General features: G+C 42.3%; 1 protein-coding gene across 4 annotated transcripts in view; it reads left to right on the forward strand.

Moving 5' to 3' along the window:
* LRRK1 (leucine rich repeat kinase 1) overlaps positions 1-14334 on the forward strand; it is a 140204-nt gene that overhangs the window by 26100 nt on the left and 99770 nt on the right. For all 4 annotated transcript variants that reach the window (XM_075896928.2, XM_075896927.2, XM_006129198.5 and 1 more), the window contains 4 exons: positions 7124-7287; positions 9030-9201; positions 13380-13559; positions 14176-14324. In XM_075896928.2, coding sequence (XP_075753043.1) covers positions 7124-7287; positions 9030-9201; positions 13380-13559; positions 14176-14324 — 665 coding nt within the window. The remainder of the gene's footprint in view (positions 1-7123; positions 7288-9029; positions 9202-13379; positions 13560-14175; positions 14325-14334) is intronic.

Below are 14334 nucleotides of genomic sequence, written 5' to 3' on the forward strand. Positions count from 1 at the left end.
GGAGGGGGCACTGTCATAGTGCACACAGGGAATTTGTTCCCTCTCCCCATCTCCCTCATGTAGAGTTATCACTCCACTGTTCTCACTCCCTTCTGGGAATGGAGTGAGCTCTCTAGCACGCAGGGTGGGGTGGATGGTCCTGCCTCAGCTGGGGCCTGCTGTGGCGAGTGGGGGAAGGATGTGTGGTTTGACCATACAAATTTACTGAAGAAAATTAAGTAAATGTCCCAAAGTAGTTTGCCATCCTGGACTGAGATTCCTTCCTCCATCCCCCACATTGTATAATCTGGAGAGTTACAATCCACTCACCTGAGTGTGTTTGGGGCAGTATAAGTTCTCTCCCAGTTCTGGTTTTGTTCAGAGGGAGGGAGGCATTTCACTTAGGGTCTCCCTGTCCTTCTGCAAACTCAGCATATTTAACACCGATATCAGAATTGTTGCTGGTTATTTGTTTAATACATTGGGATCCTCAAAGACTGAGGTAGGGGATTTGTGAAACCTGTTCTCAGACTCTCTAGAAAGTAGAGTTCTAGTTAATTTGCCTGGCTCTTGGCACTTTGGGGGTAAATCAAGGAGTAAAGAATTATTTTGACTGAATGTGTCATGATGGCAGAATCTGGCCCTTCATGACTGTGAAGTACTTGTGAGGTGCTCTAAAGGAAGCTGATCCAAAGCCCACCCAAGCCAACTGAGGTCTTTCCACTGACTGCAGTGGGTTTATTTAAGGTCCTAGAAGTGCAGAGTTGGTATTAGTATTATTAATTTAAAACTTTTCAGAGAAACAGGAAACAAATAGGAGCATAGGTCTTTACAGAAGGTGCAGGGGTCATGTTAGGACTAGCATGATCAGAAGTTTGTTTCAGAGCTTTGTGGATACCTGTTAAAAACTTATTTGGGTTATTATTGTAAAATTTTGGCATTGGTACTGGGTTTGGAGGGTTTTTTTTAGTCTGAGCTATTTTTCAAATTCTAAACAAGGCCAGTACCCACTACTTTTCCTTTTTTAATTTGCTCAATGACAGTATTCAAGAGTCAAAATGGCAAAAGATTAATCTGATAAACCTCAGCACTAGCCATCTGGTGCTGCTGAGGAATTAATGTCTGAGGTCACCCCGGAGCCGCAGTCTTCCCACCCATCCCATCCCCACCCTCCGAATCCTCTCTTAAGAATTGGAAGGTTGAATTTCATTGTAACAGGACATGGAGATGAAAATTACCATCAAGACTAAAATGTGGTAGACACTCCAGACAAAGACATCTCTCCAGCCAAGAAACATTGCATTTAGTGGCCGCAAAAAGGACGGTCTGGGAGCTATTTCTGCTGAAGCAGAGTTTAGATGGTTAACAGTTCAAGGAATTAATAGCTTAATGGACCATCACTGAGTGGGTTGATACCTTATGGGAGTTGGTCTTAAATAATGATCTTTGATTTGTTCCAGTCCTTGGAATCACCTTTCTAAAGTATGACAAGGTTAGTAGCAGTTTTAAAGCGAGGATAATTGGGATTGGTTGGGTTGTTTGATTTCTAAATCCTTTTTTGAAACAGAATAACTTTCTCCCATTTTCTGTGAAACATTTTATTTTGTGTACTGTCTGTTTTCCAGTAAATGAAACATCCTGAATTGAAAGTATTTGTTTATTGAATCCAAAGATCTTTTGCCTAATCTGCTATAGGGAGTTATATTGTATTTTACAACTTTATATTGTGACTTCTCAAAGACAGGTATTATCCATATATTCTGGTGAATAGATAATATGGAATGTGAAGAGACCCATATGATACTGCATAGTCTACCCCTTTAATATGCTATCATACACTGACATATTGATTGCGGTGGAATTTACATGCAAAGTCACTTTTTTAATTGAAAGAACGCTATCAATTTAGAAATGCTACTTTTAAAACAGTTTACTGACTCATATCCCTAACAAGGCCTTAGAATTCATAAAGCTGCATCTAATTCTAAAATATATTTTCATTATTAATTACATTTATTTACTTTTTATTGCATTTCTCTTAACTTTGAGAATTCTGTCAATTTCACTTCCAGGTTGTTAGTGCCATAATATTTCGGTTGCAAACAGAGCAGGAGTCGTGTTTATTCCGCATACTTTTTAAATAGAAAACCAAAGATATTTCTACTGCTCTTAGCTTTAGTAAGAAACCTGGTATAAAATATAAGTAATGCAAAATATAATGCAAAATATAAAAAAAACTAAATTTCAGTTGGTGGTGATCTCTTACATCAGGGGCAGGGAACCTTTTTAGGGGCAGGGGGGCTGCTTGCCCATAGAAAAATGAGTCAGGGGCTGCACACAAGTGAAAACCAAAAAAGAAAAAAACCCAACCCCCTCTCCCCAAAAAAAACAAAAGGGGGGGGAAAAAAACCCTTGCTGATGTGGTCCCCTCCCATGCCTTTGTGTGCTCCAGCTCTGTGGGGACTGGTGGTGGGGGGAGGGCTCCCCAGTGCTGGAGGGGGGCAAGCCTTAGGGCTGGATCCAGGGGCCACATTCTGCCCCCTGGCCTTAAGTTTCCTACCCCTATCTTAAATAATATTGCAATGTTAAGAGTATGAAACATCTCCTAAGTTAGTTCCTTTAATATGATTCGCCTAAAGTGGGTTCAGCTGTGAAAGAAAGAAGCATACTTTTTAAATAGAAATCAGTTAAAAGTCAGTTAGTGCCTACAATTTTTCCCTTTTAAAACAGTGGGACAAACAAAACCTGGGGCTACAGATGTCTCAAATAGGGCAGATAAAGGAGATGGGCTAGTGAAGAGGCAGGAAGAAGCCCCTGGGCTTTATTTTTGTTTGATTCTGATGGCCTCTTACAATATCATCAGAATTTGTTGGGTGTATTTATGTAATTCACTATTCCCTATGTTGGATGGAATCTCCATCTCTGGAGATATTTAAGAGCAGATTAGATAGACATCTATTGGGGGGTGCTTGGTCCTGCCATGCGGGCAGGGGACTGGACTTGATGACCTCTCAAGGTCCCTTCCAGTTCTAGTGTTCTATGATTCTGTGGTCATTTAGGCCTCTGTTCAGCAAAGGACTTAAGCACATGCTTAATTTTAAGTCCCCGCTACCAAGGTACATGCTTAAAGCTAAACACATGGTTGGATCTGGGCTGGAATACTCAGCATCTTGCATGATTGAGCCCTTAAGGTCATTTTCAGAGTAATTTGTCTTCAGCAGTTGGCCACACAGTACTTTCTTTCAGTAATTTTACACATGAGTTGGCCCATACAGTGAGATCTCTCATATGTGTTGAAGTTATTCACATGTGTAACAGTTTGCAGGATTAAAGCCTGAGGGAAAACAAATCTACCCTTAATCTCAGTGGAGAAATCTGCTTAAAAAAGGATAGAGCAAAATGAACATATTTAGCAAAAAATTCCCCGACAACATAAGTGCCGATATTAAAGGAGTTCAGTCATAAAACTTCTAGAAATAAAATTATTTGATCACTAAAAGATAATTATCCTTTTCTTGTTATACCTCATGCAAATTAAATAAATAAATGCACTTCTTATCTTTAATTTTTGATCTCATAAGTAATATTATTAATCTCACAGTTGTTTTAAGAAAAGCAGTGTAAAATTTATGACCAAAATAGTTATGTGATTTCTCAAGCTACGATTAGTGAATTGAGTAATTAGTATGACTCATTCAGACCCACTGCTATGCAACAGACAACTTATTTTTCTTTTGAGACCCCAAGAATGAATGGAACTGGGTTCCCCTCTCATGTAAATCTGGGGAACCTCATTAATTTCAGCCTGGCCAGATGGAGATAATTGATTTTGAGAGCAAAATTTTTCTTACTCTGTGGCTCTTCAATTTTGCTTTCTTTTTGGTTGAAAGTAGGTTGAGTTACAGGCTTTTTCTGTTGCTGATGATCTAATGATAGCCCTGGATATTAGGCTTTTGTGGAGTGAACTCGGTTTCCCTTAAGCCGAATGTGATCTGAGAAAGATGTTTTGTTGACCGTTACCAAACTGAATGAAATAATATGCAATACAGGCAGTCCCCAGGTTACATGGATCCGACTTACATCGGATCCCTACTTACAAACGGGGTGAGGCAACCCCACACTAGCTGCTTCCCCCCAGCAGACCAGGGAGACGCGAAGCTAGCGCCCTCCCCCCAGCAGACCAGGGAGACACGGAGCGGCTTTTCTCAGCAGTCACCTCAGCTTGAGAATAAAGGACTGAGGGAAGTGAGGTGTGGGAGAATAAAACTGAGCTCTGGAGAAATGTTTGGCTAGAGTTTCCCCTACAATATGTACCAGTTCCGACTTACATACAAATTCAACTTAAGAGCAAACCTACAGTCCCTACCTTGTACGTAACCCGGGGACTGCCTGTATCCACTTTTTGCCTTTGTTATGAGTTTAAATGTAAATACATTTGTTTCAAAGACTAGAAGTTTGCAAGGTTCAGTGAAGCATTCTTCTTAGCATATGTGCAGTATGCCTCAGGTGGTACTTGACCAGGCGTCATCATGGAATTTGGTCTGCTCATTATCTTCCCTGGCCCCAGCCTGGTGCGGATAGGGAGTGTGACATGAAGGCTGATCTATGTCTTTCAGGAAGCATTTATCTCTCCCACATGTTATGAGTATTCAGATGCAGCTTTACTGGATTAGTTCTTGGTAATACTCTAGCAGGTGCTGAGCTCACTGGGGTAGAGACTCATTTTCCCTTAAAACGTCTCTAGCTAGTAAAGTACCATATTATCACTATGTAAACTAGTGTCTTATAATGAATTATCTGCATTGATCACCTTCCATATCCATGAAAAACAAGCAATGAAATGAATGCATTTAAATAGACAATATAAAAAGTAAGTTTCATATAAGCACTGACAAAATACAGTTATTCTGCTAGGTCAGCTATGGTGGTGCAGTGATTTTAAATGATCTGGTAGTAAAGAGTAGTAAATATTAAATGTTCTTCTATATTCATCAAACTCTCTACAAATTTTGGGGGTGAAAATGGAATTCAGTCCAGGCATTGTCCCTCTTACGTGAATTCAGCACTGCTGTTCATTTCACTCTCACTTAATACTGTGCTTTTATGGATTGAATTCCTGCTCTTTGCCCTTCACACATTTTACAGCTCCTGAAAAGGATTACTGTTGCCTGTGTGTCTGAATGGCACAAATCTCTGGAGCTGTCTCAAATATCTGGGTGACTTGAGCTTAATTTAAATAATTAATGAGCAGAGTTAGTCAGAATGTATTGGTAATTCAAACTGCATTATCCAAGGGTATATACTGACAGCTGTAGATTGATCCATACTTATTCCAGGCTTCATTACATTGAAATTCACAAAGATCTCCTTGTTAAGTCATGCAATATACCTGGGTGCACAACTACTGTGACCAGAAAGCAAATGTGAAAAATTGGGACAGGGTGGGACAGGGAGTAATTGTCTGTATAAGATGAAGCACTCTATATTGGGACCGTCCCTATCAAATTAGGACCTCTGGTCTCCCCCTACACACAACTGATCTGCTGGTGGCTTTGTAGGGTTCTTTGAGACAGATTTAAAGGGTATTATAATGATGCTTTAGTAGGAAAAACTTGCTTAAGTATAAACAGATCTCTCTTCACAGGTGAGAAACATTCCCGATTTTCTTTTCATATAATTATGTCTTATTCTATCAGGCTTCTTATAATTTCATTTTTAATGGAGTCAGCTGCTGCTGTTGGGTGTTGGTGTTACAACATTTACAGGCTGCAACTAAAGGCAGAGCCACATTGTAATAGATAGTAAGCAAACACATGTCCCAAGACAGGGGTTCAGGATGCAGGCTGCCCCGGGGAGAGGACTACCCCATCGCTCTCTCACCACAGCAGCTTGGCCTGGTGAGAAGTGTCTTTCCATGGCCGCTGCAGCTCCAGTGGGCACCACTGGGGGAGGGGTGCATGTCCCCTGTTTGGGGCAGTTCCAGGTTCGTCTGCCCCGGCACACCCCAGCCAGAGTGAGGAATGAAGCAAACTGTGCACATTCCCTTGCTCCTTGACAAAGAGGAACCACCAGCAATGTCCTCCCTATGAATCTTGTCGGGGGGCGGATGAGGGGGAGAGGAGAGGGAAGCTTCAGCCTGGAAGGTAGGAGGGTTGGGGCTGGAGCAGGCTCGGGAGGTGTGTGGGGGGTGCACCCTTAGAAAACCCTTTCATATGCCTGGTGATTCTGTCTCTTTTCTGTATGGTTTTCTGAGAAGCAATCCCATTCCAGACACTTCCTGTTTTCCTTGCTCAACCAAAACCTTATGTTGGTTTTAAGTTATGGAAAGAGGAAGCTGTGTATCAAATTTGCTGGTCCTAGCTCTTACCATTTAGGAGGCATTCTTGAACAGACAGACAGATAGACAAACACTCAAATATATAGTAGATTTGGGTTTTTATGAGTTGAAAAGCAAATTGCCCCATTAACACCAGCTTTCTGGCTGTCTCTTAATATAGGCTTCTCTCTGTCAGTCCTAACAGCTCATGCAGCCTTTAAAGGGAAGAGTTAATCCCTTTTACTCCCCAACTGGGGGATTTGTACATATACACACCATCACACAGGTGTTGTGAGGCTTAATTCATGTGTACTAAGAGGATGTGTGTCCCTTTGATGGGAGGTGCCACAGAATGACAATGGCTTGTTATTTAGTGTGACTCTGCTGACAGTGGGAGACTTGAGTATGATGTAAGAAGTAGGTGTACAGAATAATTCAGAACTGTCTTGCTGCCTGTAGGGACCACTCAGTTCCTCAGAACTACTCCATGTGGCATCCTCACCTAAATACTTGCTCAGCTGGTATTGTTCTGCCAACAGACTCCAGTAGAATCAGTGCGTGTCTGCTTTGATACACCTCCGACTGGAAAGTCCCTCTAGCAGAGATTAAGGAAGTCCTTGCCCTTTTCAGTTTCATGTCCACTTTGGAAAGTTGTCTCACAACCGGTTTTAAGGATGTTCTTTATTTGTCGCTTTTTACTGTATACAGAAAATAATCCATAACAAATATGTTGCTGTTTGTTCTTCTCTGTGTGATTTGACATTGCAGCGGTGCCTGAGTAATAAGCAAATGCTTCTTCCTTCCTTTCTTTCCTTTTTTTAAACCCAGGAACTGTGGACATGGGTGGCAAACAATCCACATCTGGCGATGTCTCCATTGGTCACTCCCCTGTGATAAAAAACATTCAGGCCGCTTACAAAAGTGGAGACACCAGTAAGGCCCAAGAGCTGATTAAATTCTCGTGTGTGGAGAACATATTGCAAGTGGAAAAGGTAGAGTATGTGTTATCTGTCATCTGATCTCATTGGAAAAGAAAATCTACCAACTCTAGGCTTGAATCTGCAGTTGTTTCTCCTGCAAAAGCCCATTCATTTTTAACTTACAATATTACCACACAAAAGATTGTAGCCGCATTGTGCTGGGCACCACAGAGACATAATGTAAGAGGCCATCCTGCTTTAAACTTTCTAAATAGACATGAGAGTCAATGGTTTGGAGAGAAACAGGCATAGGTAGGTGAAGTGGCTATCCTAGCTCACATAGTAGGTCAGTGGTGAGCCAGGAGTAGAAACCGGGGACTGAAATCTTGGTTCCAGTGAAGTCAGTGACCAAACTCCCATTGACTTTGATAGGGTTAGGATTTCACCCCAGGTTTCCTGACTCCATAGTTCTCTCCGCCGTCCACTGGACTATATTGCTGTTTTGTTTGGGTGAGGCTTGAGTAAGCATTGCAAGATTTAGCTCTTCACTTCTAGATGCTATTTCAAGATAATCTTGCTTGGTTGTAAAGAAGGGCAAAATAAGTCTTGTGCTCTCATTTCAGACCCTGTCAATTAACCATTCACTGTTTACTCACTGTTTAAAGTGAATGATTTTGTTTAGAAAAATGACTTTGTAAAAATGGGGAGGAAAGAGGGTTCCGCATTGTGCCATAATTCCAGAAAAAGAGGCCACTCATGGCAAAATATATTATAGGGTAAATGGTTTAGTAATCTGTATTAGTCAGAGAGAGGCTTGTGCTTTACATTTTGTTTTTGTTCCATTTCTGTTCGGTTGTCACTGGAGATGATAAAAGGGGCTATTGCTGCCATGTGGACAAAGCTATTGGGCTCATTCATGCCAAGAATAGTGTGACTTTTACCTTGCCTCCCCTGCTTATGGCTGCTGGCCCTTTTAGCTCTGATACTAGAGGCTCATGCATTTAGATCAGTTGTTCTGAGGTTCGGTCCCCTGAAATGATGTCCCTAGGGACATTGCATAAAGCCAACAACAGAACAGATACTAGTCATGGTATAGTTTGGAACTATTGTGTAGATCTGCTTGAAAGGAGCTAATCATGCAGTTAGATGTTCTGAGAGGGGGGTTTCCTCCAGGTCAAGGTTGAGGTTTCATACGAGGCAATTCAAAGAAAATGTACAATGTGTCTGGCTGCCCTGAGCCTCTTCTAGAGTCTACATCACAGGCCTTGATTATCTTTGGAAGATAGAGTTGTTTTATTATATAATTAAAACCTGCATTCTGCGGTTACACACACAAAAAAAAGTAAAATCTTATCTATTCAGTGTAGTAGGCTGTTATAATATAGAAAACAGATGGAGACAGTGAGGTAATTTAGAAAGGCATTTACAGAAAGACATTCTGTCAGCTGAGAGACTGGTTTGCCCAAAAGCCAGACCATGTGTAATACAGTAACTTTAAAGTGCTGAATATTACAGTCAGCAATGAATGGAGGTCTGTATTCAGGGCTAGATTTTACTAAGTGCTTCCTCTAACTCTTAATCTCTTTCTGTCTCAATTTCCTATCTGTAAAATGGGGGCGATAATTTCCATTGGAGTTGTGATGATAAATTCATTAATGTTTAGGAATAGAGTTCAGATGCCATAGTGATGAGGGTCATTTAAATATGTAGCTAGAAAGCCCCAGTCATTACAATCTATCTACTTCATAGTCCTACAAAAGAGATTGGAAAGGGAGCGCTTACCTTGACCTATTATGCTGTGTTTTTCCCACTAGTGCCAGCTTTTGAGTATTGCTTCAGCATATGGAGATCTCCATGCAGTACGGTATTTACTCAAGGAAGCGTTGGTGGGATTACCAACGGAACCCAGTGATGATAATCCAGCTGTGGTGGCGGCATATTTTGGACATGAGGACATTGTGAAGGAATTATTGGATTCTTTGCTTGGTAAGTTGTAAGGATTTTAAGAAGCGGATAATTGGCTAATTGTGTGGTCGATACAAGTTGTATCGACTACACAATTAGTCGATAAGGGGAGGCGCTCTGTCTCGGCTTGTCCTAGGTCCAGGAGCTACTCCCCTGAAGCGCTGCAGTTTAAATGTAGTAGGAGCCAGACTACCTGAGCGCCCAGCTCCTGTTACATTTAAACTGCAGATGGGATAGCTCCTGGAGCTGGCGCAAGCTGGGACTGAGCAGTCCCAGCTCATGCTGGTTCCAGGACCACTGCAGCTCTGCATTTTAAATGTAGTAAGAGCAGTTCAGCTCTTACTACATTTAAAATGCAGAGCTGCAGTGGCGGTAACTCCTGGGCTTTTAAGCCAGCTCCCCCCAGCTCCAGCTCCTGCTTCTCCCCTCTTGCTATCTCTGATACAGAGGCACCAAGGGGGAAGTGAGTAGTCAAGTAGTCACTCCACTTACATCCCTAGCGAGTTGTTCATCTGTTTATCTGTTGCTGACCAGCTTATTCACTGTATTTCTCAATCCGTCCACACACACACTTGCACACTTTTGCACCAGCTTCTTGGGATTGCACAGTTGCATTGTAGATTCAGATCAACACTACTTTTTTTCTTCCTCCCCCGAGAAAGTGGCTGGCAGGATCTGATATCTATGTGCCTCAAGACAACTTCTGGGAAAAAATATTCCATGTTTGCTGACTGGAAATAAGAGGCCTTTTTTGGCAATTAAATTCCATCAATCATCATGGCTGAGTTATGTCTCAGACCCTGCAGAGAACAGAGAGTATTATTAGGAAGCAACATTGCACTTTAAAAAGTATTCTGGCACCACTGTAGTGATAATTTCAGCTGGGCTATGAGTCAGTGCCTGTTGCATGAACATTGTTTTGAGCTCATAGACAGCAGCACCTTTTCTTCTCTTTTATTCTTGGGTTTTTCCACATTTCTTTCGGAAGGGCCATTACTTATTTGGATTGATTGATTGATTGATTCATTCATTCATTCATTTAAATGATGTAAAGTTACTACTGATGGAAAAAGCTAAAGCTCCAAATCGCAGTAAGAGCAGATGCAGTGTTCTGTCAAGGGTTCTAGAATACTTTTGATAATGGGGGTGCAAAGAGCTACTGAACCAAGTTTTAAACTCCTGTTTATCATGGAAACCACTTCAAGCCAGAGGGTGCCACAGGTCCTTAGTCCCAGCACCTACATGTTCTAGGGCAGCACTACGTGGATGCAATTGCAATACTCTAGGCCAGGGTTTTCAGACTTTGGATTGCGGCTTGTAAGAGTTAGCGGCTAGCTGACTGCAAGACACTTCTTTTATCTGAGCATCCACAGGCATCCATTCCCGTGGCCGTGGTACATTGTTCCTGGCCATTGGGAGCTGTGGAAAGTAGTGCAGGCTGGGCTACCACTTCCTGCAGTTCCTGGAATTGCAAACCCCTGTGTGCTACCATTGGCCGGACCTGTGGATGCTCAGGTAAACAAAGTGTCTAGTGGGCACCTACTAGCTTACCCTTGCAAGCCACAACCCAAAGTTTGAATCCCCCTGCCCTAGGCAGCTGGGTGGCCCTTTTTAAACATCTGGGGGGCTAATAGGATTTTTGCCATTGACTTCAGTGGAGGCAGGATGGACCTGTTAAGACAGATAGATGAGCTTTTAATTTTTAAAAATATATTTAGAAAGTGAAATAGTGATAGAAATGTTTCCATCTCTATTAAAAACAGTTTGGGGGTTGAGTTTAAATGCCTTCCTGCCCGGTTTGTAATGCCAACGTTGCATTATTGTGCTGGGTCACTGGCACAGAAAATGACACAGGCTAGAGCAGAGGTCGGCCACCTTTTCCAACCAAAGCACCAAACTACATCAAAATTCAGAACAAGTGGTCAACAAAGAGCCGTATCGGAATGCCCATTTGCAGGGCATACAACTTAATATAATTGATAATTGATATGATGATTAGTAATAGCATAAAAGCAACATTGTACTCACAGACTTTATTTAATGGGACTTCTGCTGCTGCATCTTTTCCCACATTTCTTTGAAGTTTACATCATAACTGGTCAAATCCAGCTTTATGCTTGCATTCAGGCTGTCTTGTGTCAATCTTATGGCAGGGGGCTGGGGATGTGGGGGTGTAGGAGTCTGAGTTGGGGTATATTGAGTGGCTCAGGGCAGGGGATTCCGGTGTATTGGGTTGGGTGAAGGCAGGGATGTGAAGTGGCAGTTAATTGGCTAATGTCCATCGACTACTCGATTAGTCGATAAGAAAGGGCAGTGTCAGCACTCACTTCTGACTTGCACTGGGTATCAGCATAACCTCCCATTGCTGCTTTGCATTTTTAAAGGGAAGCCAGCAGGAGAGGGCACTGGCTGAATCCCTATTCTTGGGTCTCAGCACTCACACTGCCTTCCCTTTAAAAATGCAAAGCAGTGGGGAGGTGTTTGTGCTGAGACCTGGGAACAGGGATTCAGCCAGTGTCCTCTCCTGTGGACTTCCCTTTTAAAAATGCAGGGGGAGGGGAATGAGTGAGTAGTTGATAGTGCTACCCAATAAGCTCCTGCTAGTCAACTACTCCTTTACATCCTTAGGTGAAGGGAGGGAGGATAAAGCAACCACTGAAGGGAGAGAAGTGGGATGGGTTCTCCAGTTGCCTAATGAATAAGGTCTCAACCCCCCGCCCCGCCCAAGCCTGGCCAGTGAGCTCCAGGGTTGACCGACAATAAAGGGAGAGGAAAGGACAAAAGTCTCTCAGAGGGCTGTATGTTTTTTGTTGCCAAAACCGCGTGTTTTTCATGACAAAAGTTGCATTTTTTGTGTATGCTCTCTCTGTTTTGTTGACAAAAGGCAGTTTTCGGGGACAAAACGTGCCAGTGTAGTTAAGGCCTGAGTTGCAAGCACTTTAGCCATCAGTAAGTTTTTATGTAGGATTCCCCGCTAATTACCATGAGAATATCATGCTTGGATCCAGACTAAGGCATGATAATAAATGACCAAATATCCCATGCCAGGAGTTGTGCTCTGGCAGATTGCTGCAGTGCTTTTTGTTACGAAGGAATGGGTCCAGTTAAGATGTTCAAGTCCTTAGCTTATTATTGAACTGGTGCCTGGCTTTCGGGATAGGAGAGTCATTAGTGTTATGGAGTTGCTAAGAGTGAAGAAGGTGAGGTAATTTCCACTGAGAAATTGTTGCATGTTAAATTCAGGGTTGTAGACCTTGCGGGCTCCAGCTCACGCCTACTGTGAACTTTTTATGTAGGAAGTTACTTGGTAACATAAATGGAAACTGACTGTTAGTCTGTGCGTGGGAAGGTTTATGAGGAATGCCAGGGGTGTAAGCTGCGAGATCAGGACAGGAGGCCATTTACATGATATAAGACAAAGTCAGGCATGTCTCCCCTTAAAGCTGTGTTGGGGAACAAAAACTGTCCTCATCCACTGACATTGGGTTAGCTCTGCACCCCCTGGACTCAACCTTCTGGGATTAATGGACCTTTGATCCACCTAATGGCAGCCTGCAACCTGCCTCTAACCCCTCTTCTGCACTGGCCTATGAAGAGCTGGTGTGGACCAAAGTGCTGCTACGGGTGTGGAGTGTCCCTGGGTGCCTGCTCTGGAGCCACTTATTCCCATGGCTGGTCTGCTGTGTGAGGCTGTTCTGGGGCTCAGCAGTGCTGGATGAATGTCATGAGAACTGTCCATTGGCTTGCTGGGAAATGGGGAACAGAATGGAGAGTGCTTAGCATCCTTCTCAGTTAAGAGAAGAGAGTGTATCTAGTCAGGTTAGAATTCCTGTAAGGGAGGCTGTAACAGCATAGCTGACGGCCTGGCCATCTGTGACCTCCTCCTGTACATCCTAAGGATGTAATAAATCATTTTTAAAAGTAACCGTGTAACCAGTAAAAATCCTAACAGTTACATGGTTACTTGTGCTTTGGAGCCTGCAGCAAAGCCTCCTTTTCTATACCGCAGATCCTGCAGCATCGAGTGATAGTCAGTTCCCCAGGAGCTGAGCTCGCAGCCGGGGCATAACTGTAATGTTAACCAATAAACTGATGCTTACACTTTTACACCCCTAGTCCATCCTGCCTTTAAATTGTTAATAATCAACTATTTGCTGTCAAAAGTAACTAAGAATTCCAATGTCTTCTCATTCTGATAGGTCCTAGTAACTTCCAGCGACTCCTGAACTGGATGCTGGCCATCTCCTGCCAACAGGGACATTTGGCCATAGTTAAATTCTTAATCCTCACCTACAATGCTGACCCTGAGAGTTGCGCAGTAAGGAAGAATGAATTTCCAATTCTTATGAGATTGCCACTATATGCGGCTATAAAGGCAGGTACGTAACTGTACATTCCCTCGCAGAGTCCCGTTTTTCAATGATAATATGTTCTAAAGTACGGGCCACATTCTCTTCTCTTTTGCGCTGGTGTCAGTGTGGATTGACTTCTGTCGAATTTTTCTGGATTGACACCATTGTCAATTTGGTCTGGAGCCTTTTGTCAGGCTTAAGACCTGCAAAATGGAGTAAACACAAGCCGTGGGAGAACTCCAGATGATAATTCTTATAATAAATTCTCTGTTTAAATTTTCTATTTAGCATTTCTTTTAAAAGCAAACAAACAAATATATTAGTCAGATAAATTCTTTAAAATCTAGATCTGATTTGGTATGATTATCATGTATATTAAACACTGCAGTACCTACAGATTTACAAGATGCTAAACATGAAGCAGCAGCCAAACAAATACACTTAACTGTGTTCAGTGTTTTGAAGTCGACTGTAGCAAGAAACATAGCTAGAGGAACTGGGCTTATTTAGTTTAGTTCCTATTTTGCACATCCAACTGATTTTTTTTAAAAAAGGGTTAGTTCCATAGCATTTATAATGAACAGCCCTTGTGGCTTTGTCCATTTGAAAACAAGAGAACAAACAGTCTTTCTTTTCTTGAAAGGGAATGAAGATATAGCTGTGTTTTTACTTCAGAACGGGGCTTGCTTTTGTTCTTACATTCTGATGGACAGTCCTGATTCTAGCAAGCATCTTCTGAGGAAATACTTCATAGAAACAACCTTACCAACTAGTAGTACTCCAGCAAAAACAGTAAGTAGCC

This window comes from Pelodiscus sinensis, chromosome 14, assembly GCF_052426305.1.
Source record: "Pelodiscus sinensis isolate ZL-2025 chromosome 14, ASM5242630v1, whole genome shotgun sequence".
Taxonomy (NCBI): domain Eukaryota; kingdom Metazoa; phylum Chordata; order Testudines; family Trionychidae; genus Pelodiscus; species Pelodiscus sinensis.